Below are 27633 nucleotides of genomic sequence, written 5' to 3'. Positions count from 1 at the left end.
AGTTGTAACATAGATAAGAAAGCAATATAGTACATTTCTGTTAAAATCAAGATAATCGATACAGAAAAATCTACAATAACATCTATCTGTATTGCCAAAGGCCTGAGTCTTAAATATGATTTATGACACCTTTGTATTAATTTCAAAGTTCATTTTAACTGCATGGTTTGAATGAAAATTTAATGTACTCTGAATAGTTAGCAAAAGTCATTTTTTTTTCTTTGTAGATTAGTAAAAAAAGTCAGAGGGCATATTCATTCATGAAGTTCCATGGCCTTTGTGTTATTCTCTTTATTTAAAAATCATCATGATTATATAAATCTCCGTAATACATATTAAGGATTTGGGGTTTTACTTAAGTAGACACCTGCAAATTTAATCACTGAAAGATCACCTCTAGGATTAGAGATGAGATTGGGTTCCAAATCCACTCATTCCAATCTGTGGAATCTAAGTAGCTTCTGTGCTAGTTATTTTTCTCTTTTTGTAATAACAAATCCTGATCAAGACAATTTAAAGGAGGAAGAACTTATTTTGGATCACAACTTCCGTTTGATTCCTCCATAGCACGGAAGTCTAGGCGCTCCCGGGCAGCCACTCACAGAGTAGGCACAGTCAGGAGAGGGTGCGTGCTGCATGCCGGTGCTTAGCATGCTGTCTTCATTTTATACAGCGTCCCTGCCCGGGGATTGGCCCCACCAACAGTTAAAATGGGTCTCCGTACATAAATTAAACCAAACAAGATCATCCCTTACAGACATGTTCTGGCGCTGAATAACCCTTTAGAGATTTACGGGGAGACCCCTGCGACTGTAGTTGCTTTTGACAGGTAGGCACTCAATAGCCTTACATAACATCCTTGTGTTTCAGCCTCCTTATTTGCTAAAGAAAATAACATGTAATGTCAGAAGATTGTGTGGGAAGTCCTGTGTACGTGTATGTAGTACTGAACTTGCCTGGCACGTGCTCCTTCCCTGGTATGAATCTTGCAAATGGGCCTCAGAATTGGAGACTTGGTCCACATTAGCGAGTCACTCTTGGGAAGGCTAATGTTTCTCTGTAGTGTAGTGGCTTGGCTATGATACTTTGGCTGTCTTTTAAATGCTACCGTCTCCCCATCCCCACACAACCTTGCTCTTCACAACACTTTTCTTTCGTCCATATTCTAATCACCTTCTAACTTATGATTCATCTGTCTACATTCATCGTTCATTATCTCTAATGCCACCATTTAGAAAGTAAATGCAATGAAACATTTTCCTATTTTTGTTCTAATGTTATTCTTAGTGGATTCTCGATAGCAAAGTTTTAATGAACTCTAGGAAATCTGCATTACTTCCATCTACAAATTAGGGAGGAAAATGTCATGTTGATACTGGTAAAAACACAAAGAGATAATTATCAGGGTTTCTTCATTATACACAAGGCTTTGAAAGTTGGTGTCAAAGAAGTTGATCGACAAATAGTCATTGACAACACTTGGGGAAGTCTGAGTCAGAGGAAAGCGGAGAGAGACCGGAGAACGCCGAGGGGCAGGAGTAATCATTTCCAACGTTTGATAGCTCACAGGATAACTGATTGGCAACAACTGATCGAATATTTCAAAATAGCTAATAGAGAGAGTTTTGAATGTTTGTTAAACACAAAAATGATTTATGTCTAATGTGGTAAACATACCATGCACCCTCATGGAATCATTATGAAACGTTTGCAAGAACTGAAACCTCATGCTGTATCCCACAAATGTACAATTTTCTATGCGTCTAATTTAAATTGCAAATGGTAAAAGGAAAACATTGAAAGAGTCATAGTTACAATTTTGACAACTTTAAAATTAAAATTTTATCAATTCACTGATTTAGTATAATATGTAATTAAAATTCATTTTTGAGTTGCTCCTAACACCCAGAAGTACACTCAATGTGGCAGTCAGAGTAATCACAGACAATCCAGACGCACGCAAAGCTTGGTTTGGCCTGCAGTAGATCTTGCATCCCGCCTTCTTTATCTAGTCTCTGTAGACTCCAGACCAATCGTCTTTTTCCATGTTGTTTATGATAATCAGTACTACTGGTATAGCTGCCCATGTCCATGGTCTGTTTTCTGATTTTTGGATGTGACTTCTGAAGTCAAAATGTGATATAAGGAATCCTAAGATTGTTGCCATCTGGAGCATTGTAAAACCAAATATGCAACATGAATGAAGTTCGTTTGCTTTGTGACGTCAATGGCAGCTGAAGGCCATTCATGACTATCACTCCTTTCTTCTGTGCTATGTTTTGCTCAGAAGAGCCAAACAAGATAACAGATGTAGTCGTATTTAAAAAGGACGCAACTAATTCCCAATTAATAGTACTGTGTATTTATTCAGTTTTGACTAAAGTCTAATAAATACATTTATAGCATGACTAACGAAATATAAATAGAATAACACCCTTGGGGCTGGATAGATAACTGTGCTGTAAAGAGCACTGTTTACTCTTCCAGGAGACCTATATACATTTCCCAGAACATGATTACAACCAGTCATACCAAGTTAATGGATGGGCTAGATTTCTGGAGAATCTCTTGTCAGATACAGTAATCAAGAAGATAATAAAATATGCTAATAAGATGATAGCATACAGCAAAAATCATCTTTTGTTTACTAAAAAGTTAAAAAATATTTTTTTCATAAATAAGTTTTTTTTTTCACTTAATTTCTGTTGAGATGATCAAATGACTTCCAACCCCACTGGAATTAGATTATTGCTGGCATTCACCACCTAACACATTAAGTCGAATGAAGAAATAGATTACAACTTATAGAACCGAGATGTAAAAATACTGGAAGTGAAATAGATGATGTGTAAAGATTAAGACGAAGTTAATACAGACTGGGATGATACACGTGGTAAAAACGTGGACGTCAAAAGTCTTTTAAGTAGAAAATTATACTATTTTGAGAACATGGGGGATTATCCCCCCGGTGGTCAATTGCTATTCTTGATTTTATTTTTGGAGAGCAAATAACAAAGCCATCAACTTCCTACGTGGATTAAACTGCTCCTGCAGAACACACAGGTTGCTTGACAGAACCAGTGGGTGAGTACTGAGCTCCCCGGGAGGCCTCTCCAGCTCCATGACCCTAGCCACACACATCGTCCTCTTCCATGAGGACATTTGCCTCTCAGGGCTTCTCTTCCAGGAATCGTTATTTCCTTCAGAGAGATGCGCTCCAAAACTGGGATGCTTTTCAGCTTTTTTTGTCCTGGGGTTATAAATCACGAACTGTATATAAGGAGCTTTAATTTAGGATGACAGGGAAGCTTGGGTAATTTAAGCCCTCAAGAGCCTGGCTTCAATTAGTTCCTTTATTCAACTCTATGCTGTGGTCTACAGTGTGTTCTTTCTTAAGTCAAGGACTCAAAGCTTTAAGAAAAGGGAAACAAGTACGAAAATTTATGACTCTTAGGAAAACAAAAGCATGATCTTTTCATCCTTGGGCACACATAAATGAAAAGAAAATTTTCTTTTACGGCATCGGGAAGCCAAGAAGATTGACAGTGCTAATATCGAAAGCAAACCTGTGCATGTGCATGACTGCATGGGCTTCGAAGACCTGTCTCTATGGTTTCGGTTTTAATGAGTGTGTCCGTGTGAGTTTCAGTCGTACCTGGCGATTGCCAGTGGGATAACATGAATGAGAGCTTAAGCTATTCAAAGACTCATGTTCTCAACTCTAAAATTAGTTAAGGTTGTACGAGGGACTATATAAACAGGTTTACATGGAATGGACAGCAGGACGTTTTGATGCCTTCTTTATATATCTTATAAACATTTTCCAAATACAAGAAATTTGTTTCAAGTATACTTCATTTCTGTTCTCAAATCATAAACAAATAGACTTGATTATCTTACTTGCAGTCTTCTAGTTGGCAAATTTGTTACATGGTAATCCCTTTCCTCATGAACAATGGTCCCCCAAATTACAATTTATTGACTTAAAAAGCTTCAAAACTATAATAATCCTACCTGTATGACTGTTGCCATGTGCTCCTGTCATTAACTGATATAAAAAAATCAATCTGTAATCAGAGGCCTAGTGGGTGCACATAGAATCCAGCCTAGAAGCACAAACATTTAGCAATTGGAGCAATCTCAGCCATGAGGATTTAATCATCTATCTCTGTACGAAGCTCGATTTCAGTCTTTTCTTCTTCATGTTCCCCTCTCCATTGTTCACTGTGATGTTGCCCACTGTTTGTCTCCAAACCCTTTTTGATTAACCTCTTCCTATTTTAAGTTGTATTTTACACCAGCCTTCTCTTTCTCTAAGGCTGAAAGGTAGACCTGACCAGACCAGACCCTGAGAAATGTTTGGAAACCCAGCCATGATTTAATCATATGAACTCACATGTTCTGATGATCATACATACTTCACAATAGGTTGGAAATAACCTAAGAATAAAAACTCAAAACGTAGTTTTTGAAAATTTATGTATACATTAGAGATGTGGTTTTAAACAATTATCTTACCAGTTTGATAATAATGTGTCATTTACACGAACAAATGGATTGATGAACAGTTTTTAAACATGCTCCGTACTGAGCTGGGGTGACTTTTCAGTCTCTAGAAATCTTAATTATTTTTCACTTACTGGGTGGTCTTTGTCAAAGTTGGTTTAAATTTTGAATTAGAAAAATAGCTTAGTTGAACCAGCACCATTTGTTGAAAATGCTGTCCTTTCCCCACTGGATGGTTTTACCTCCTTTGTCAAAGATCAAGTGACCATAGGTGTGTGGGTTCCGTTCTGGGTCTTCAATTCTATTCCATTGATCTACCTGTCTGTCTCTGTACCAATACCATACAGTTTTTTTTATCACTATTGCTCTGTAATACTGCTTGAAGTCAGGGATAGTGATTCCCCCAGAAGTTCTTTTATAGTTGAGGACAGTTTTTGCTATCCTGGGTTTTTTGTAATTCCAAATGAATTTGCAAATTACTCTTTCTAACTCTATGAAGAATTGAGTTGGAATTTTGATGGGGATTGCATTGAATCTGTAGATTGCTTTCAGCAAGATGGCCATTTTTACTATATTAATCCTGCCAGTCCATGAGCGTGGGAGATCTTTCCATTTCTGGGATCTTCTTCAATTTCTTTCTTCAGAGACTTTAAGTTCTTGTCATATAGATCTTTCACTTGCTTGGTTAGAGTCACACCAAGATATTTTATATTACTTATGATTATTGTGAAGGATGTTGTTTCCCTAATTTCTTTCTCAGCCTGTTTATCCTCTGAGCAGAAGAAGGATACTGATTTGTTTGAGTTAATTTTATATCTTGCCACTTTGCTGAAGATGTTTATCAGGTTAAGTAGTTCTCTGGTAGAATTTTGGGGGTTACTTAAGATTACTATCATATCATCTGCAAATAGTGATATTTTGACTTCTTTCTTTCCAATTTGTATCCCTTTGAGTTCTTGAGCTCTTTTTGCTAATTGCTCTGGCTAGGACTTCCGTATTACATTGAATAGATACGCAGAGAGTGGGCAACTTTGTCAATCTAGTCCCTGATTTTAGTGGGATTGCTTCAAGTTAGCTTAGTCCATTTCTAGAGTTTAATTTATTTTTAAGGTGGCTGTATTTTAGGAAGCTTTTGTAATTAAGCTCTCAGTGTATGAGATGTAATTTTACTATGCACCAAAAATATATAGACAAAAAATAGCTACAGAATGACAGAGGATTTCTAAAAGCTGTGTATGGAGGAGGAGATCATTGTGGAAATGTAATGTATGATGACAAAGAATCAGAAATATAAGCCTAGTTTCATGAGCATCCTGTATCTTGAAGTTCAGTATTCCAAAATAGCAAAGACTTGATGTTGCAGTATCCTTACCCAGGAATCTCTCTTTCTTTAGTTACTGGTTTAAGAGCTCACAAAAGTGGGCCATGCAGCTGGCCTCATTAACTGCCTGCATAAGTTTCAGTTAGGCTAAAGTTATAATGAGCATTCATGCCATATTCCGCCAGTGGGGTAAGTTATCACTCTAACCTGTCTTAAATACCATGAGGATGCTGTTTCAACCACCCAGCTTCTAAGTGGAAACATGTGTGGTGGGAGCTGATTTTCTGATTCATTCACAGCATAGTGAATTCTTAGCAAGCCTTAAGCATGTGTCCATAGAATTTGGCACATATTATGAAGTGCAAATCATAGCGACATGTCTTATGTGGTTCTTGAAGAAATATATACTGCTTGACGATACAAAAGATGTAATTGTCAAAGCTGTTCTTCTGCAAACTGTAGTCAATTATCATTTCATAAGAGTTTGCAGAAGTCTTGCATAGGAGGGACCTTTCATAGTAAAGGAAGAATCTTGGCTTTAAAATAACCTCTAAATCTTTATTTTATTTTATTTTATTTATTAACTTTACATCCATCAGTCAGAGCGTTCCCCCACCTCCTTCCCCTCCTCCTAGGCCCACCACACAAATCCCTCCCCCATTATTCTCTCCAATTCTCTTCAGAGAAGGGGAACACCCCCTGGTCACCACCCTACCCTGGGACATCAAATTGCAGCAGGACTAAGTACTCCTCTCCCACTAAGGTTTGACCAGGAAGTCCAGCTAGGAGAAGGAGATCCAATGATCAGAGACAGCCCCAGCTCCAATTGTCCACATGAAGACCAAGCTGCACATCTACTACAAAAGTCTAGGGGGCCTAGGCCTAGCTCGTGTATGCTCTTTGTTTGGTGGTTCAGTCTCTGTGAGCCCCCATGGGCCCAGGTTAGTTGACTCTGTAGGTGTCCTTGTGGCTCAATAAATTGAGCTCCATACACATATGTGAAAAGTTTGATCAAATCTACTCAGACTCCTCTTCAGTTTCCCTATAAAACTAATATGCTCTAAAAACAAACAAACAAAAGAAAACCAACCAGACAAAGCAGTGAGTTGAGTTAATGCTGCCCTTAAGTTCATAGGTGTAAGATGATCTGATGAATCATACAGCCTTTCAGGAGCCGCATCCCTGAGAAGAACTTACCCTCCCTCACTAGCACCATCAGTTGCCAATAGCTTTTCAGCTAGGGCTAGGGTTTTTCTCACTGTACAAAATATCAAATGAGTGTTCTACTTTGACAGTTCAGATGAGAGTTAAGGCTGAGGAAGTCCAACAGACATCAACTTATGGCTGGTAGGAATTCTATACATGAAATAAACTGAGACTTATTTCTGAACATTGAGGAGAATTGCTCTGGGTCCATTTTAGTAATGGAGAAATGAACTCTGGGAGTCACAGACATTAGTGAATAAGGAATCAAACAGAGAATATTATTTATTCTTATTTATTATGCAACAGAACAGGTTTTATTTCTACCTGCAAAAAAGCAAAATAACTTCGAAAGATAGCCTTGGTAACTGGGGTAGTCTACATTTCTATTTTTGTTGAGTAATTGGTTGATTTTAGTAGGAAAGGGGGTAACCCGATAATAGAACCAAGTGAAAGGAAAGAGAAAGCAGAGCGTGAAACAAAGGAGAAGTGTAGTTTTGGCTTCTGGAGTTCTGAGATTTTAATGGGCTTTCAAAATGTTGGTGGCTGTAGTGTTACTCTGGGTTTATAGAAGTGCCAGGGCCAATAAGTAGACCTGGGAACATTAATGTGATGATCTTTTATTAAATGAGACAATAGAAGAAGAGGAATTTACTTAGGGCATGAGTGGAAAACAAAGAGATTAACAGATAATGCAGCACAGAGCTTAGAGGTCACAAACATTAATGAAGAAAAAAACTGATGGAGAGATTGTTCTTTTATTCATTCCGCACTAGAACAGATTTTTTTCTACCTATGAAAAGTAAATTGCTCTGCCAAGGAGTGCCTTATCTTATGAGGTATTTCATCTTAGCCCTTGCAACTATTTGCGGATTTTAGAACATGAAATCTTTATAAACACACGAACTTGAAATATTCTATTGTACAAATATGTTTTATTTTAGTACATATCAAGTGTTTTTTATTTAATCTCCATGGCATAAAACAAAAACATAGTGTTGAAGTTATGGCACTGTTGGGTTATGCACAGGTTTAAGAATCACTCTGGGAGTTGTAGGTCTTAGGACCTCTGGGAGTTGTAGGTCTTAGGACCTCTGGGAATTGTAGTTCTTAGGACCTCTGGGAGTTGTAGTTCTTAGGACCTCTTGACGCAGTGCTTGCTGACTCACTGTAGGTCAAGGGCCTTTAGGGGTTCCCAGTGCTGACTTCGAGAGTCAAGAAGAGTAAATAATATCCTGTAATATTGGAAGGGAGATCACTTTATGAACCAACAACCATATCTGAAGCCTCAGACATTGAACGGCTCTTTCCATTCATGTGAACTCTTGAGTAAGAACACTAACACCCCAGGTGACTGGAATACAATGAAGGGTGGAGTTTGGACGAGATAATGAAGCATCAGGAGACAGGCTCATGTTTGAGAAATAATGTGATGTTTTACAGGCTTCATCAGAATTTCAGACCCTCCTGGAATTCTTCAATGGAGAATCCCTTTGCATGTTTGTTTCAGCTATTGTAAGATGTATCTGTCCTAGACATTCTTTCTAAATGATGAATGATTAAATGCTCATAATAATTGATGCACACAAAGTTATCAAGGTCATTTACTAACAGGTGGTAAAACAGGCAGAGAGAGTAGGTGACAGCCATAGCGGTCTATCTCCAGTGTCTGAGTTATGAACAATGTTCTAGCTCTTTACCACTCAACTTTCAGTGTATGCAGTCACAGCAAACATTTCACTCATCACTCATTGCCCTTGTATTTATGTGTTGCTCTAAATAAGCTTGAAATAAATGCAGTTTCCTTTATATGTCCAGCTATACACTTTCTGATGACATCGTAAATTAATGTGCGTGGCTTTAAGGGGTGTATTTCTGGAAGTAAAGTGCCATTTATTTCCATTTAATCCTAATTTTAATAAATTAAACCTATTGGTAGTTGAGTCAGTACATGGCTGGTGGTCACTAAGCACCTTTTTTTTTATGATCCATACATTGTTTTAGTCAAAGAATGGGCATAATCTTATTATAATAAGAGGGCCAGAGTAATAAGTCAATTATCCCAATAGCTATGGGTATTTTTCCCTTTAAAAACTTACAAACAGAAGGCTTCTATCTTACTTATTCTTTACTAAGAAGTAGATTTTTCTCAAAGCATTTTTGCCACTCATAAGAGAGTGATTGAAATAAGTAGACAACCCACTGTGGAAGTAGGTTTTACTATACAGAGACAATAATGAGGGCTCTGTTGTAATTCAAGTTCACATTCAAGATGGATGGATTGGGACTTGAGAGTGTATGTTTCTTATAAGTCCCAGGTGATGCTGATGTGATTGGTTGCCTGTGTGTTATAAAAGCACTGAGGGAATGAGTCAGTTTAATAAACATGAGGATTGAAGGAGAACTTAAGGGCAGGTTGGTTGGTAGTCCAACAGCATGACTACAAACTGACTCATCTTCAGGGAGTTAGTGGGAAAGGGAAAGGCTATTTAGGAGCACACAGCGTAAATAACAATAAGAATAAATAGATAGAAAAAAACATATTAGAACTTTATCTGTGAATGGAGACAGACTGTGAGTTCATTGTGGTGCCTGAGCTCGAAGATGATGTAGTTGGGCAAGTCTTTTAGACACCTGATATAAATATCGCCATACAAAGTTAATGCAGAAGATTTAGATGAAATCTTAATCAGAATTAAAGAGATGATACTGTTTGAGGAAACAGGGTATAATCTGTGTTGAGAAATTCATGGCTGTAAGAGTTGAGGGATGGATATGGAATGAAAATAGGAGAAATTGGCAAGAGTACTGGTGTACAGGTCAGGTAGCTGTGACAGGAAAAGATCTAACAAAAAGAGAACATGGTAGATACCAGGACATTAGAAAGTTGTGCAATGAACAAAACCTCAGCTTTGTCCATGATAACGGCTTCACACATCTTCTCAAAAGGACTTACTTATAACCCCAGCCTTTAGGACACTGGCAACAGAAGCTCATGGCCTAGAGGCCAACCTGAGCTACCATATTCCAGGCCAGCATGAACGGTGCAGAGCGACTGTGACTCAGAAAACCAAACAGAACGAAAGAGGAGCCATACATAGAGTTGTTTAACAGAGGCAGGAGATAAGTGGAAGATGTCAAGTATCAAGGAATTGAATGAATTAAGAAGTATTTTTACAAAAATAGTCAGTATGTAAAATATACTTTCACAGTCAATCGGAAATACAGCCATGAAGTCAAACAGCCTTTGGCAAAATCACTTAATATTCCTGGAACTTACTATTGCCTTTTCATAATTGAATGGCCAGATTTATTTTATTTCTTTAAACATTACTCATAGAAATGATGAGCTAGCTCTTAGTTACTGGAAAGCCTGCTGTTCTGTGATCATTTTCACTGGTCTTGTCTATGTTCAGTGCACGAAGTATAAGAACAAGTCCCTAAATTATAGGCGGTCCTCTTCCTGGGGATGAAGAGATTTCCTCAATTGCTTTTTATTTATTTATTTATTTATTTATTTATTTATTTATTTATTTATTTATTTTCTATCCGATTGCATTGAAACAGCTTATTTTTTTTACATTTATTCTATGATTTTCTTGACATCCTAGTAGCTTAGCACTTGTCTCAGTTCATGGTCTGGTTAAAACACAGATTGTTTTGTACATAAATAGCAATGTATAAAACAGTGGATGTGAAAAGCATGCACTCTATCACCATGAAAATGCCTTCCAGATGAGAATGTGTTCCCTTTACTCCAGGCTGCAGTTAAGGCCATGCACATTCGCAATGCAGGCGGCGGCAAACAGAGAACAAAGTACACTACCAGAAGACATATTTCTCTTGCCTAAAACTTCTCTGCTTAGCAACAGAGCAAGTTGATCAATTGCAATAAGGTTCAGACGGTCCTTCACGTTGATGCCAGCCACTCTATGCTAATCCAAGGTCCTTGAAACTGCTAAAGACTGTTCATGTACTCTGCATGTGGTTATGTAGAGGTACAATAATCCCCTGGGAAGTGATTCTCCATGAAGGCATCTACCCTTAGCTACGATGGGCAAACCAACAAGTAGTTGGATGTATAGAGTCCAATTCTCTTCGACTCCTAGCAATCGAGACATCAAGTTAAGGTACAAATCTGTGTTTTGCAGAGCAAGCGTTATTTTTCAAACTTGGTTTAAATAACATACCTTATATTTCTTTTAGCAAAGTGTTTGATTTACAAAAATGGTTGTGGGGCTAGTAAAATGATCAGTGTATGTAGGCACTAGTATACAGATTGGAAGACCTCCTAAGGGTGAATCCCTGAGCCTATGGGGCTAGTGAAATGTATCAGTGTATATAGGCACTAATGTATGGATTGGAAAACCTCCTAAGTTCAAGTCCCAGGCTTACAAGGGACAAAAACAAAATGCCAATTCCAGAATTATCCTCTGATATCACTTGTGTTCTATGGCATAAATGAACCCACAAAACCCACACATGCATACACACACATGCAGACACATGCATAGGCAAACACACACACACATAACTAAAATACAGTTAAATATAATTAAAAATGTTTAGTCATCTGAAACTAGTGGTTTTCTTTATTGTCAGAAAGTAATTCTATTTAATATTAAACTTTTGTACACAGCTTTCTTTAAATAAAAATATTGTATTGTAAACTTCTTGTAAAATTATGTGGTATTAGGTATTAACAATAGTGTATGGGTCATAAACTCAGTTTTCAATGAATTGCATTTTCAGAATATTTGCTTTTAAAGAGCAAATTAGAGTTAACGAATCTCAATTCATCTTCTCATCCTTTTACTATTCTGGGAAAAGGAATTTTGTCCTATAAATGAAACTTTAGGGTTGTTTTTTAACGTATCTAACAGCCAAAGGTTAAGTTTCTACAATATAAGATAACAGTGTTAAGTACTTATAAAGTCTAATATTTCTCAGCATAACTTTAAAGTCAGCAACGAGACCTTTTGCCATGAGAGCTGCGCTTGCATTCACAGGGCACTCATAATTAAAGCTCATGGTATGTGTGTTGCATTACCATAATTTTCCGATTAATTTGTTCTTTATATATGTTTATGTGTGTTCCAATTGCATTTCATTAACTCATAACTCTGTTGTAAGTTTGTACTTTCTTTTCCATGTTCAAAGGATCCCTTTAATTCCATTTCTCTGTTTCTCCTCATACAGTCTGACAGCCAGATATGCAGCTCAGTCTAAACACAGTGGAATTGCAACCAGTCAGAAAAAGCCTACTAGGTCAGTTCATGTCTCTAATCTATTGTTTGCTAGTGATATTCACGTGAATGCTGGTGTCCAGTCACTCTACGTTTTTTTGAAAACATGACATATTTATAACATCCTAAGTTTAGAGCACTTGGTGCTTCTGAGTGGATTTCCCGGTGGAGACTTCGGGGTGAGTGTATTAGGTGCTTGTATGGGTTTAGAGGTCTGGCTTTGATTGAGAGTCAGTAGTACACAGTGATGTGTGGGCCAAGGCTGCTCCCTAGGCTTAGAGCCAGCGAGGAACAAGGACCTTGCAAGACCCCTGATTTTTTTTTAAGGTCTCAGAATCTGAAAGTTTCACAACAGAATTTTGAACTATTTTGAAATAGGCCTGTATGGAAAAATTAACCTAGGATGATAGTCTATATATAAGAACCCAAATTTCATTGAAGGGGCAGAGGGGATGGGATAGGGGGTTTATGGACGGGAAACCAGGAAAGGAGATAACACTTGAAATGTAAATAAAACAATATCCAATAAAAAAAGCAAAAAAGAGCCTTAATCTCTGCCTTTATAACATGTATTTAAAGATTAAGTATATATTTATGCTTTATTTTTTTTTTACAAATGATATATAAAATATTGGAAGAGTATTTTTGTTGTTCATGTTATTGGTGGACAAGGTTGGCCCTGTCATCTGTGCTGCTGTGTACGTTCACACTCCCCGAGGATCTATAGAGTGGCGGGATGTTACCCACTGCTTCTGTCATGAACCAGGCTGCCCCATGCTCCCTTATAAGGGCTTCTGATAGCTTGATTCCACAAGGGTCTTTCCCTCACCTTGTTTTTTTTTATATGAATTTCCACAGTAAAAGCTTATTCTGGAGAGAAAAGTGTTTAAAATCGTTTAATAAAAATAAATGGCATAAATTACTCTACTTCAAGACAGTGACAAGTCATGAGCAATGAGCACCTTTGTGGCTCCTGCACGTATAGGGGATGCGAGACATATTCTCTGTCCTTTGTTCTAGTAGAGCTTTCCCTGTCGCATACTGTCTCTCTCTCTCCTTCCCCCACTCTCTCTCTCTCCCCCCTTCATCTCATTTCCCTTTTTATTGCTCTGATGAATGATCTGGAGACTCTGGCTGCCTGTCAACTTTGGGTAATGAGAAGAGCAAATGTATCTTTTAATTTGTTTTAATTTGTTCTTCTGAGGACTGACGATCACTTAACTCCATGGGTCAGAGGAAAGATTAAAATGCATTTTAATTGCTTTCTAGAAGTGGGTCAAGTTTCATTGCAAGTGGGGCAAGTTTGGGGACAAACTGTTTACGCATGAGTTTGGAAGGAATTTCAAAGCCTACGGTTATGGCTACAGAAATTGCTCTCCTATTTATTGGGATTGAGACATTTGGTCCAATTAATTACTTGACTGCTTTCTGTGGGAACTGGTCACTGGTACTGTAAATCCCTAGTGTCTTTGGTTATGATGTTGTAGTTACAACCCCTCGATGAGCTATTCAACTGAGAAAAAAAGTAAGAGCTGGATCCATTTGGAAAAGATTCTAATCTTGTGTATGACACAACCTCTAACTAGCAAAAGAGCTGAATAGACTATTTATTGGCCATATGTGTTTAAACTCTAAAGTATATTTAAAAAATTGAAACTCTTAAGTGTCTGTAACATCCGTCCATTTATTGTTTGTTTTTTTTTTTTCCCTGAAGCTCGTTGCACTGTGTGATTCTACTGTTAGAAAAGACACTTTTGTTTTAAGGGTTTGCTTTCTCCAGTCAGGTAGTACAGCGGAGAGGTGTTGAAACCTGTCATGTTAAATGGATTGGCAATTTGGACATAAAACATATACCAAAAAACTACTTTAAAATTTTCATTAAAAATGTTTGTGAAAAGATCAGCATCTTTCTGTTCAAACAAGAATTTTCATAGCGGTGCACACTCTCCTCCACAAGGTGGCAGCACATACCCACAATGCTGCCAGTATTCATAGCACACATGTCAACGATATGAATGCTAGCCCTTTACCTGTAGGTTTTACTTCATGCTTAGTACAACTAAAATCGGTACAGTTTATGAAATAATTGACGAGCGAAATTTTAAAGAAAAAATAATAAAATGTAAGCTGAGCCAAACTGACACTTAATGGTGGTATTAATGAAATAGTGCCAGGTTTCAAGCAACAGGCTACTCTGTTGATAAGAGAAATGGGGTGCAGGACTACAGGACTCAGTCTGCAGGTACACAATGTGTCAAAACTGCCTTCCACTCCGGGTATATTTCAACTGCCATTCTACTAACGGTGATTTTCTTCCTCGAAGGCTAGCCTCCTGTCCTTGTCCTACAGGACAAGATGGCCACTCTCAGTCCCCTTTTTGACAAGAGAATGGAAGGTTTTTGAGAGACAGCCCAGCTATTTATAATATAGTCACGAACTTGCTTGTAGCTTCAAGTTTTGATGTAACTTAGTAGCTTAACTAGTCGATAACTAATTGCTGTCTGCCTTTTGTGCAGTAATGTGTTCTTGCCGTTAAGTTTTAAGCCTTTGGAAAACCTACGTTAGCTGAAGATATGTTCCATACTCTGAGAGGAAAATTTAAGCAGCTGCATATATCTAAGTAATATGATAGAAAATCTTTAAGGTTAAATCTTATTGTTTTTCCTTGTCATAATTTTGTGATGTTTTCAGTATAAAACTATATTCATTTAAGTGAGGGTACTTTTAGAGTCAAAGGCCACTTTATGTTATTTTCCCCTATTTTGAGGACATTCTTATTAAGAAGTAAAACTAGACTTTTCAGACAGTCTCTTACTTTGTGTCCAGGTGTATGTCACTCAAGCAATCATTTTCTGTTACATATGTCATGGTTGATACTGGATTGTGGGTTCCCCATCACCTCTTCTTGCTCCCAAGTCCCTTCGCCTTAACTACTGAAGTGTACACTAATGATGTAATGTTTCTCGTGCTATTTCAGGCTTCCAGGGCCCTCTAGGGTGCCAGCTGCGAGCAGTAGCAACAAGGCTCAGGGAGCCTCCAATCTAAATAGGAGAAGTCAGAGCTTTAATAGCATTGACAAAAGCAAGCCTCCAAATTATGCAAATGGAAATGAAAAAGGTAAGTGTGTGTCCGTCACGTCATTCTGCCCGGAGTTTAATGCATGCCTTGTGATTTGACAAACTGATTTTAATAACTGAACTGTGGAGCAGCTTAGGGATGGGGGTGTCGTCAGAGAATCGTCCTAATCCCCACCATCATGAATTTCAGCTTCCTTCCAGAACCTTCTATACTGTAGAACATTTCAAGGGAATAAAATCTATCCTTTAAAATAGATAGTTATGGAGGTGAGCCTAAAGTGTGTTTCACAAAGAACAGTTACCCCAGATGCATATAAGTAGCAACTTCGTATGCCTTTCACGGTTTATGAAAATGCATCCTAAAATCAAAATGCTCTCTTGAAATGACTTGAGCCCTTATGTCAGTTAGCATACATGACAGAATGTGGAGAGCAGTTAGGGTGGATCCATTCAAAGTTGTGCCACAATGAGCAGGCTATGGTAGTGATACCTGTCATCCCCGTGCAGGGAGGGTAAGATAGGAGGGCTGCTGCCATGTTTGAGGCCAGTTTTGGCTGCACAGTAAAGTCCCCTGTTAGTCAAGATGGCGGAGCATGGCCATGTTTCAAAATAATAAGAACTACAAATAGTGGACATATGTCTGTGTGTGATAAACATCTGTTTTTGAAAGTAGCGGTAGTTGGAAATGTTATGACCTCAGCTTTTCCCAAAGCAGAAAATTATCCATATCTATGTTTTTTTTAAAAAATACCTAATAGAAATATAAAATCTCAAAATGAATGGGTAAAAAGGCATGAGTATATGAATGGTAGATTAGAAATGATCTACATGCCACACATGGTTCTCTATGATGTGCAAAACATGCATTTTAAAAGATACTGTCTTGTATTTGTCCCTTTTGGATCAGGGACCAATAGAATGGGTGTAGCCCTTCCAACCAAATCCTGGTGAAATCAAGAAACTGTGCTTTGTAAGCACTGTGGCTGTTAGGGCAGTGTTTCTACATCAGTAAAGCTTACCATCTCTATTCTTCGTCCTCTACTTTCTATAGGCGAGTACATGAAATCAAGAAGTCATCCCTATATTTAGTCAGTAGAACTATCGAACGTTTACTTTGAATAGTCAAACCAAGCATGTGCTATTTTTCACAGGTTAGATGATTACTACTTGTTTCAAAGTGTACCTAGACAGCATTCTCTTATTCAGAAATACATGGAGAGGTACAATCTTGAAAGAGATGCAGGGCTGGAGCGATGGCTCAGTGGTTAAGAGCGCCAACTGCTCTTCCAGAGGTCCTGAGTTCAATTCCCAGCAACCACATGGTGGCTCACAGCCGTCCGTAATGGGATCTCATGCCCTCTTCTGGTGAGTCTGAAGATTGCTGTGTGTACTCAAAAAAAAAAAAAACCCCCCACTTTTTAAGTTCAGTGGTAATAAGGGGGCAAGGAAATACAGTGTATATTTTGAAGTCCAAGGCTTTAAAATGAAGAATAAAGTCTCCTTGTGTAGATGAGTGATTGAGCATCAGTGACTCACAGTGACTTAGCAGGTTCAAAAGGTTAATCAGGAAGTCATTGCTGGCATAGCAGTGAGTTCAACTAGCTTTCAGAGCATTCTGAAATCCACTTGCTTTTTACATTCCTGATTTGCTATCTCAACCCATACATGATGATGATGAACAATTTAAAACGAGGGAAAAAATTCCCTGTAGGGATTGATCCAAAAGAGATTTGATTATTTGTATGATATTCTATACAGCTACTTTCAAAATCCTTGCTTAATTATTCTTCTCTTGCAGACTCAGTAATTTGGAACATCAGTTTTTTTTTTCCTTTTCATCCAGATTGAAGCATATTCCTAAAAGTTCTACTATTTTAGTAAGAAAGGAAATGGGAAATAAAAACTTCAGATGGAAATAGACATTCTCCCTCAGTTTTGGCCTTAGAATATGTTATATAGGTTCAAGCTAATTTTACAAATATATTATATACAGTTTGTAGAAGCAGCTTACAGATAGTGGTGTGCAGGGACAACCACTATTTATTTTAAACACTCGTGCATATATATATATATATATATTTATGTGTGTGTGCGTGCGTGCGTGTGTGTTGTGTGTGCATATATATGTGTATATATGTGATACCATATAAATACAATATTAGTTTCAACACACTTTCAAAATTAGTACTAGAAAAGAGTTTTATAAGTAGTTTAGAAATTTTGTGAAGTGTCTGTATTTCTGTAATTTCAACATCTTTATTTCTATTATCTGGAAGTAAAACTCCAAGACAGACAAACCCATCCATTTTCAAGGATGTTCAACTTTTCTCGTACAATTTTAACATTAGTACGTAGCAATATTTCTCATCACCACAAGATGGAGACAGATTCAATGCAGGATGTGGCCCGGCTCTCCTGGCTCTCTTAACTGAGAAAGCAAAAGGCATGAGAATGTAGTGCATTCACTTTTCATTTTACACAAAGGTAACTGAAATTTTCAAAACATTTTGAAGCATAAATGAAACACGTATCACCTATCCCCTTTGGGTTAGAAGGTTATGGGAGAAGGATGTTCAGCCATAACCTGAATTGTGACATATGGAAGCTACATTTTACAGATCATTTTATTGATTTGTAGACATTTGTTACCCATAAAATATGGGCATTAAATGTCTATATATTGCCAATAAGTTTAAATAGGCTCATGTGATACAATATAGCCATCTGGAATCTGTTTGATTTGTACAATGTCCTAGCTATTTGAGTTATTTTTGTCATTGGATACAATGTTATTTTTTTAATTATCTTGTGCTATTTTATATTTCTAATGAATTATCTTAAAGTAGAAGAACAAAAGTTATAAATATTACATTGGAATCAAGTTTAACACACCCTGCTCCAAGCAAGCGATACAAGTTTTAAATCAGGATGTTTGGATTCAGTGCTTTGCTACTTCAGACTTTGTAGTGTTTACAAGTCTTAGTTACCTTTTTACTGCTGTAGATACATACCATAACCAAGGTAAAGAATAGAAGAAAGAGTTTATTGAGAAGTTAGTTCCATAAGGAGTCCAAAGTCATCATGGAAAGGGGCATGGAAGGACTGAAGGCAGGCATGGTATAGAAGCAACAGCTTAAAGCTCACAAATTGAGACAACAACCAAGAAATAGGCATAGCTATGGCAGGAAGAGCTGACTGGGAATGACATGCGCTATTGAAACCTCAATGCCCACTCCTAGTAACCTGTTTCTTCCAACAAAACCACACCTCCTGATCCTTCCCAAACAGTTCCTCTAGCTGAGTACCAAGCATTCAAATATTGAGCCTTTGCAATCATTCTCATTCAAACTACCATATTAAAAAATATATAAATATTTTAAATCATTCAAGTTTTTATTTTTATTGAAAATAGATTCTCGGGCTGGAGAGATGGCTCAGCGGTTAAGAGCACTGCCTGCTCCTTTAGAGGTCCTGAGTTCAATTCCCAGCAACCACATGGTGGCTCACAACCATCTGTAATGGGATCCGATGTCCCTTTCTGATGTGTCTGAAGACAGTGACAGTGTATGCACATACATGAAATAAATAAAATCTTTAAAAATAAAAAAAAGAAAGAAAATAGATTCTCCTCTGAAAGTATGCTTCCAAACCACTGTTTTCCTCGCTCCATTCCTCTCTCTTCTCCCCTATATCCCCTCTCCTCCAGATCTATTCTCCCTCTATTTCCTCTTCAGAAAAGAGCAGCCCTCTAACGGACAACAGACAAGCAGGACCTTTAGAAGTATTTTTAAAAGGAATAGTCCATCAGCTAATAATTTGGTGTGTTGTGTGTCTAAGAGTGATAACAACTATAAAATTGTTTTATAAATGGTATAGTTTTATAATGAAATAATTTAGGGTATATCATTTAAATGTTACAAATAAGACGGTTATTTCTTTTTAGCTATTAGAAATGGAAACACTTACATTTAATACTTTAAAATGTTTCATTTCCTACTTAAAGGAATTGAGTCTGCTAACTTAAAGAAATTGTTAAAACAGGTAGCCTGAGAGGTGGGATTCATTTTACTGTTCCATGAATGTATAAGGTGATTCATTTTCAGTGTTGTGGATATAGCTTAGTAGAAGAAACTGGTGTGGCTGAAACTTAGGGTTGACTTCCAATACTTTTTTAAAAAACCTCAAAATAAAAAATGATTTTTTTCATTTAAAGAATTAACCAAATCTATTGAGAAATTTCTAGAATTTGTATTCAAAGCATGGTGGCACTAGTTGATACGATTGGAGGTGGAAGGATACAGGCAGAATTCCAAATGGTGTGACACCTAATGGAATCAGTAGAGAGACACAAACCTCACTTCCATATCTAACAGAACATTAATACTAAAGCATTCTTCCAAATGTGTGTTCATTTCAACACATCAATTATAATATAGGCTCACGTTGTCATGAGGTATTTCTTGTAGAGATGGCCGTGATAGCAATGCTAACAGAAGAATCCAGTGCCATCACTGCTTTATTCAATGGAGTGTCAGGACAAATTTCTCAGAACAAATGGAGAAAATGAAGAAAGCGTCTTTTGTTAAGCTTTCAGAATCCTTCACCCTCTTCTCCTGATCACCTGCCATTCAAAAGCTAACAATGAGTAACACAGGATGATACTGGCACTTGTCTGAGCCTGTACACTCTGAAAGAGTGCTGTAGACAAATGCATCCTCTGAAGAAAACCACATGCCTAACCACTAAGAATTAGATCTTGTGAAAACCCTGTTGTGACTCATTTGGGCATACACTTTATGTGTTTAGAGAAACGTTAACAAATTAGTTTTTGTTTTACAAAATCTGGGCAACACATTTGAAAGAGAATACTGAATATCTCAGGTATTGGAAATGTCGATTTCCCTTGTCTTGTGTGTGACCCAGTTGTGAGCTACATATCTGAGTTCTGAACTATACACCTAGGTTACCTGGCACAGTTCCTTAGAGAGGAGTTTTTCTATGTTGCTAAGAGATTTGTCACAGTACCAGAGGGAATGCCAGCGCCTTCTCACTGTTTCTCTCAGACAGTTTGTACACTGAGGAGGACAGCATCAAGCATCTTCTAGTGTGGAAACTTCTGACTTTTATTTATACCCAACCTGGAATTAGTAGGATCGATGCCAAAGATCTATTAACACATTGACCCAATGTTGTGAACCATTACAATTCCTGTGAGGTTTGCATAGTTTTCCATTGAAATTCAGATACCTATTGTCAGCTAGGCATAAGACATTCCTCTTACATACATTTTTGCTTGGTTCTGTCTTTCCTTCCAATTCTTGTAAAATGAATAATAAGGAACTAAACTGTTTTGTTCTCTCCTAGGTAATGCATATGTTTTAATATTTATTTATTTTTGTTTTATAAATATGAATATTTGCCTACATGGGGACACACATATCACATGAATGATATGTTTGGAGCCAGAAGAAGCCACTGGAACCATCAGAACTGGAATTTCAGAGAGCTTTAGGCAGCCATGTGAATCCTGGGAACCTAACCTGGGTCGTCTACAAGAACAGAAAGTGCTCTTAACTGCTGAGCCATCCCTTTTGCCTCTATGTATATGTTTTAGTTATTATTTTAAATTACTAATAATTTCATTATGGCTACCATGGCTCTTTTTTTACTCTTTATTAATATATCAGTAACATAATTTCTAAAAATCTGAGTTTTTCAACTGTTATGTTAGCCCAACTCTGAGCACATATGAAGTAATGTCATTGTGGAATGCTGGTCAAATGCGCTTCTGTTTATATGCACATGTATGCACACTGAGGGATTTCACTCCTTACTGCAAATGGTAAAAGCTGGTTGGTGAATAGAAACATCCAGAATATCACACCCCCTTCACAAAGTAGCTCTCTGAGTTTCCAAATGGTACCAGCAAGCATACCCAGAGGGGACAGTGTCTCTGTAATAGAATCCGGGGTTTCTTTTGAGTCATTATAAAACAGTGGCTGGAACATTTCACAAGCCTTTGTTAGGCAGTGCCTCTGAGACACAACAGAGGCAGCAGACAAATTTACAACTGGGTCATCCTCTATAACCTTTCCTTTTTCAATGGTATGTTACTGTGAAACAAGTTGATCTCCTATGTATTGATTATTACCAATCTTATGACCACAAACCCACAATTCCATTGTTTTCTTTCCTTCTACAAGAGTTACTGTGCTTAGGGTGTCCTGTATCTCAGGCTAGCATTATCATCAACACTTCTTTGCCTGCTCTACAGGGAGCACACTCCGAAGCTGTCCTTCTGCTGTTGTCATGGTCATTATTACCTTATATGGTCTTTAGTTTAATGCTAGGTTTTTTATTTTAACTAAGTAAGAAACTTAGTCGTGAAAACTAGATGTACAAATCTGGAATATTTTCTGTGTTTCTTATGAAGATGTAACAGTCTAGAATGTAGAACAAAGCTCTGAATCACAGAAGTTCAGCAATGGCTCTCTTCCTAATCTCATGTCTGTTGCAACCACCATTATTTACTTCAGCATATTAAGTTTAAGAGTAGATTGGAGTTACTCTTCAGCTCTTGACACTGCTATGGTTAGGAAGCCAGACGTTGATGTGTTAAGTTTAGATCATTTGTAGCCACGAATTAGTCTATGAGGGGTGTGTGCAAGCCAACTCTCAGAGTAGAGTAGTGGACTAGGTAGAGCTCTCTAATGTTATTTATATTTAAATTCTGCTCAATGGGGAAGAAGGCAAATATGATTTAAATGAATACTCATTCAGCTTTCCTGGTGAGAAATACCATAAGAATTTCAGGGTTTATAGAAAATGGGTAAAAGAAAGAAGTAGTTGGACCAGAATAAGTCTGATCCAGTGTTTGGGCTGTTCTAGTTCTTGCTATGTGTGTTACTGACAACAATATTCTTTCTTTTATGAAGCTTCAGTTTTCTCATTCTGGCAGAGGAACTTAGGTAACATGAGTGATTGTTATGGGCTTTAGTGCAAGGGCGCATTTTTAAAAGTCTAACAAAACGCTTAGCATAATGAGTGGAGAACTCCTATTTAGTGATTAGAGTTGGTGACGGTTGGTATCTAGTTGCAAGAAGAGGAAGAGGAAAAGAAAAATTCTTTTTTGAAGACCAGAGATAAGAAGATTGATTACTATAAACAGAAAAAGGCCATCGACAGGCAAGGCACAATCAGACTGTTTGGAGGACTTTCCCTGCTCTTGTTTTCCTCTCACAAGATATATTTATAGTTAGAATCTAACTGGTCAACCTGCAGAATCACGCCACTGGGTGAAGAATGCTTACTATTGAATGTATAGTTGGCTGAACCAAAGGTCCCCACTTGACTGACTCTGTAGAAGTGACAGACACTGCCACTTCAGCTGCTGCTGTTATGCACTCTACCATGAGCTACCCCTCTCCCCTGGGAGATTTCTTCACTGGGGCATCTACCTGATACTCAGTGACCTGTGGTTTGTCCTTTGAAAGAATCCCAAGGCTCCTTATTGATGCTGTATAAAGACAGACTGGGGACAGGCTGGGAGCTGAGCATTGCAAAGTGTCTTAGATGTGTGTACTCAACTGAAGCCAATTTTCCAGCTGTAGCCATGACTGTTACTGTGCTGTGCGTGGATGTCATAACCTAGAGTCTCATGTGTCTCATTCTGAGGTGTAGTGGTATTGAATTTCCTCTTCTGTACTTGGATGTGCATTACAAGGTCTACTTTGTCATTGCCCTTAGCTTGTTTTTGTTGTTGTTGTTGTTGTTTTGTGGGATTTTTTTCCTAAGAAAGGAACAGCATTACTTTTCTCGTCTATCAGTTGTTTCAAAAGCCCCCTGACTTACTCTTTCCCATTTTTATCCTTACCGTCTATAGCCTCAAAGCCAGGGCTCTTTTGACTTGTAAAAAAAAGTTGCAAATATGCAGTAGACTCACACTAATTTCTGGACTAAAGCGATGGGAAAAGGGATAGAGACCATTGTGTGTGATTTATTGATTCTTTGTCACAAGCATCTCAATACCCAGATGAGCTCAGAGCTGAGTAAGGTTCTCAAACTTCAATGAAATAAAAATATTAACACTGTATAATTATGAAACACTACTTAATTTGGCCAACATAGATGTCATCACAGTAAGAAGCAGGGAAATGAATTAATTCAACCCTTTCCACTCCAAACATGGTCTGTGACCCGTAGCAATTAAAATATCTGGAAGTTTGTAAGATGTGCAGACTGTTCAATCCCATGGAAGACATGCTGAATCACAATACACACACATTAAGACCCCCAGATAGCAATGGATCCCATTAAACTATGAGGTCTACTGCGCTATAAACACCTATCACTCAAAGAAAGAGTAACAGTGCAGGAGCCCTTGTTCGTGGTAAAATATGACTGAACTACTTAGACTCACTGAGTATGCTGAGCTAGAAATATAAGCCCTACCTGCCTCATAGGGCTATTGTGAAATAGTAAAGTTAACAACTCTTCAGTAGACTTAAATATGGTTATTTAGAAATATTACCATTATTTTCATTGTATAATGGGAAATGCCACAAATAGCTTTAACGGCAGTGTGCTAGAATTTGATGAAGCCTGGGTGATATCATCATGGTCCTCTAAACTGTATTTCCAGAAGAACATGCTTGACTTTTGGGCGATTGCATTCCTCCCCAAATTTGTGTCCTAATATATATCTATACCTCTTTCTAAATGGAAGTAAATGGAAAAATGTATATTAATTGTTTCATGAATACCCCTCTTGCCTTGAGCATTTATACATCCTCCTTATGTCATCTGTCCTGATTTTCTTGGGCACCCCTGTGTAAGCTCAGGCAACTCTCATTACCTCTACCATTACGTCCACATACCCTGCTCTTCTGATGTTTGACATATGTCACCATGCAGTGACATTTGCCTTTTGTCCCTTTTCTTTGCTCTAACACGATTATGCTGTCTAAGAGTGCCTTAAATCCAAAAGCCACTCAGTAAATACTAGCAGATGATATGATTAGACTAGGGTTTATAGATAGAAGGAATGAAGTCAAATTGATTAATATTCCCAGAAAAAGCAGGCTAGTATGATGGTAATTTCATAAAATCAGTAAACATGTAAATGTATGCTGAGAGGCTGATAATAGAAGGTATTTGGGGAATCTGTAAAGCGACTATGATAGTAGATACCCTTTTCTCAGGGTTATCATGAATAAATACAGAAATAGAGTTTGATTCTGGGGAGGTATCTCAGTGTATAGAAGCACTCGGATACAATTCCAAAGACCTGAATTAGATACCGGAACTCATGCAGAAAGCCAAATGCAGTCGCACACATCTGTAATTCTAGCATTTCTACATCTAGAAGAAAGGTAGAAGGGAGTTAGAGACAGGAAAACTACCTAACATTCAGCCTGGCTCTCTAAGAATTCACTATGAAGAAGCAGAAGCACTAAGGTCCTGTCTCAGGACAAATTAGATGGGAAAGCAACTCCAAACGTATTCTCTATGTATACACACCACGAAATATAACTTTACTGGTTAGTTTATGTTAATAAATACAGCTAATGAAAGGGCAACATCATCAATCATATATAATCAGACAACAGTAGGTAATATTGTTACAACTTAGAGAGAAATAAAATCCCTATTTCATAAGCAATGCAGAACACTCACTTGTTAGAATGAACTGGATAATAAAGAATTTCTTAGAAGAGGGATATTGTTTTATTTATCTTCAAATATATAAATAATTAGATAGAACTAGTAGACTTCATTTGGTAAAAGTAACTTGAGTCTGTGTTGCATTTTCTCCCTGAAATTGATGCCTTCCAAATAGTAACCAAAATATAAAGAGTGAAAATCTTCGCTTAGAAGTAATTAATGCTACGTAGTTTGTTGTTTTTCAGTTCAGAAGAAATATGTATGTGATTAAGAAATATGTGGGATTGGAGAGACGGCTTAGTGGCCAAGAATACTTAACACTTTTGTAGAAGAGGTGAATCCCAGCACCCATTCTGGCTACTTCACAACCACTAGCAACTCCAGTACCAGGGAAATATGATTCCCTCTTCTGGTCTCTGCTGGTATTTGTGCGTACATTCATGTACTCACACATAGACACACAGATACCCGATTATTTTTGGAAGGACAGAAAAAAATGTGCAATGGTGATAAATAAGTGACTAAGAAAAATTAATCTTTCTAATTTTTTCTTATTCATGTACAGATTCCCCCAAAGGACCTCAACCATCTTCAGGTATAAATGGAAACACACAGCCTCCCAGCACTTCTGGGCAACCCCCAGCCTCTGCCATCCCTTCCCCGAACGCCAGCAAGCCGTGGCGCAGCAAGTCCATGAATGTCAAGCACAGTGCCACCTCCACCATGCTGACAGTGAAACAGCCAAGCCCAGCCACCTCCCCCACACCATCTTCAGACAGACTGAAACCCCCTGTCACAGAAGGGGTCAAAAGTGCTCCTTCGGGGCAGAAATCTATGCTTGAAAAATTCAAGCTGGTTAATGCCCGGACAGCATTGCGCCCCCCTCAGGCTACCAGTTCAGGACCTAATGATGGTGGCAAAGATGATGATGCCTTTTCTGAATCAGGAGAAATGGAAGGTTTTAACAGTGGTCTGAATAGCGGCGGCTCAACAAACAGCAGTCCCAAAGTGTCACCAAAATTAACCCCTCCAAAAGCAGGAAGCAAAAATTTCAGCAATAAAAAGTCTTTGCTGCAGCCAAAAGAAAAGGAGGAAAAGAACAGGGACAAGAATAAGGCCTGCGCTGAAAAGCCAGGCAAAGAAGAGAAGGACCAGATGATGGAGGCGACTCCGAAAAAGACCTCAAAAATCGCAAGCTTGATCCCAAAGGGCAGCAAGACCTCAGCGGCCAAGAAAGACAGCTTAATTCCGTCGTCGTCCAGCGGAATTCCAAAGCCAGGCTCAAAGGTGCCCACGCCAAAGCAAACTATTTCCCCTGGCAGTGCAGCAGGCAAAGAGTCTGAGAAATTCAGGACTAGCAAGGGAAGCTCCTCACAGGCCTTCCAAAAGGCCATCACCACGGAGAAAACAAGCGCGCCCAGCCTCTCCGCTCCTCTGGAGGGGAGGGAAGCTAGCCAAGCATCTCCCTCTAGCTCCTGCGTTCTGCAGGTAGCACACAGCAGCGGACAGAGTCCTGGCAATGGAGCTGTCCATCTTCCCCAGCAGCAACAGCATAGCCATCCTAACACTGCCACGGTGGCTCCGTTCATTTACAGGTGAGCTGGCCTCTTGAGGGCCTGTGTTCACAGATCTTCATATTTAGACGTTTAAACGTTAAGCTAATGGGCACTTGAGAACATTGCTCTCAAGCTGCAGACTAGAATGGAGGAAAAGCTTAGTCTGAAGAAACCTTCCCATGTGTCAGGCCTTATTCTCTCAGAAGCTGAGGCCTTCAGAAATTAACTGCCATCCTGTTAAGGGCAGGATGGACTCTAGGTGGCGTACATTTCTCATGTTTAGTTAGTTATCATGCCAACCTGTTACGATTTGCAACTGGGGGTCGCTATTAGCACAAGCTGTCTCCTAAAATAATTCTCAGACTTAAGGCGGCGACAGTCTTTTTTGTTGCTGTTGTTATTGTCGTCATGTTTGGGATACAATATAATGATTAAAATAGTTGGCCCCAAGAGCATCCACAGATATACTGAATCCCCAGTGGTACCATTTACCAGCTCGTGACTTTAAACAAGTCACTTACAATTTCCTAGTTTCATTTCCTTCAGCTGTTAGTAGAGTTTAAAATAATAGCCAAGGTAATGGATACATTTGTTCTATACTCTAGTATAGCATAAGTCACTAAATGTTTATTATAAGGTACAACATTCACAAAGTAAGTGTTATATTCAATTCCCACTGCAAAACGTAAGTTTATAGATAAAAATTATCATATAAGTAGCATGTTCTTATTTTGAAGTTGGGGTATGCATTCTAAACTGTATACATCAAACCCAAGAATACATTATATCTAAAAATATGTCACATATTGCTACACAGTTACCAAAGAAGCTGATTTTTCTTGTGCTGTGACTTGCCTCATCGATCAGTCACAAGTGTAAGCCTAATTTAGCTCCCTGACAGCCTCTGTCAGTCACTAGTATAAGCCTAATTTAGTTCACTGTCTGATTAGTAAAGATCTAACCAAGGGAAGAATAATGTCTGCGCTGGTCCCATCCTTTTGGGAGATTGTAAGGTTTAAGGGATATAAGATATTTAAGATCAGGGAGCAAGACTTTTTTAT

At 38.1% G+C, this 27633-nt stretch overlaps 1 protein-coding gene across 1 annotated transcript in view; it reads left to right on the top strand.

Moving 5' to 3' along the window:
• Nucleotides 1–27633, top strand: part of Nav3 (neuron navigator 3) — a 528911-nt gene that overhangs the window by 330481 nt on the left and 170797 nt on the right. The window contains exons 6-8 of the mRNA XM_032912252.1: nt 12230–12298; nt 15254–15393; nt 25582–26611. Of these exons, the coding sequence (XP_032768143.1) occupies nt 12230–12298; nt 15254–15393; nt 25582–26611 (1239 nt within the window). The remainder of the gene's footprint in view (nt 1–12229; nt 12299–15253; nt 15394–25581; nt 26612–27633) is intronic.

Source organism: Rattus rattus, chromosome 1, assembly GCF_011064425.1.
Source record: "Rattus rattus isolate New Zealand chromosome 1, Rrattus_CSIRO_v1, whole genome shotgun sequence".
NCBI lineage: Eukaryota > Metazoa > Chordata > Mammalia > Rodentia > Muridae > Rattus > Rattus rattus.
This window is presented reverse-complemented; position numbering and strand designations above follow the sequence as displayed.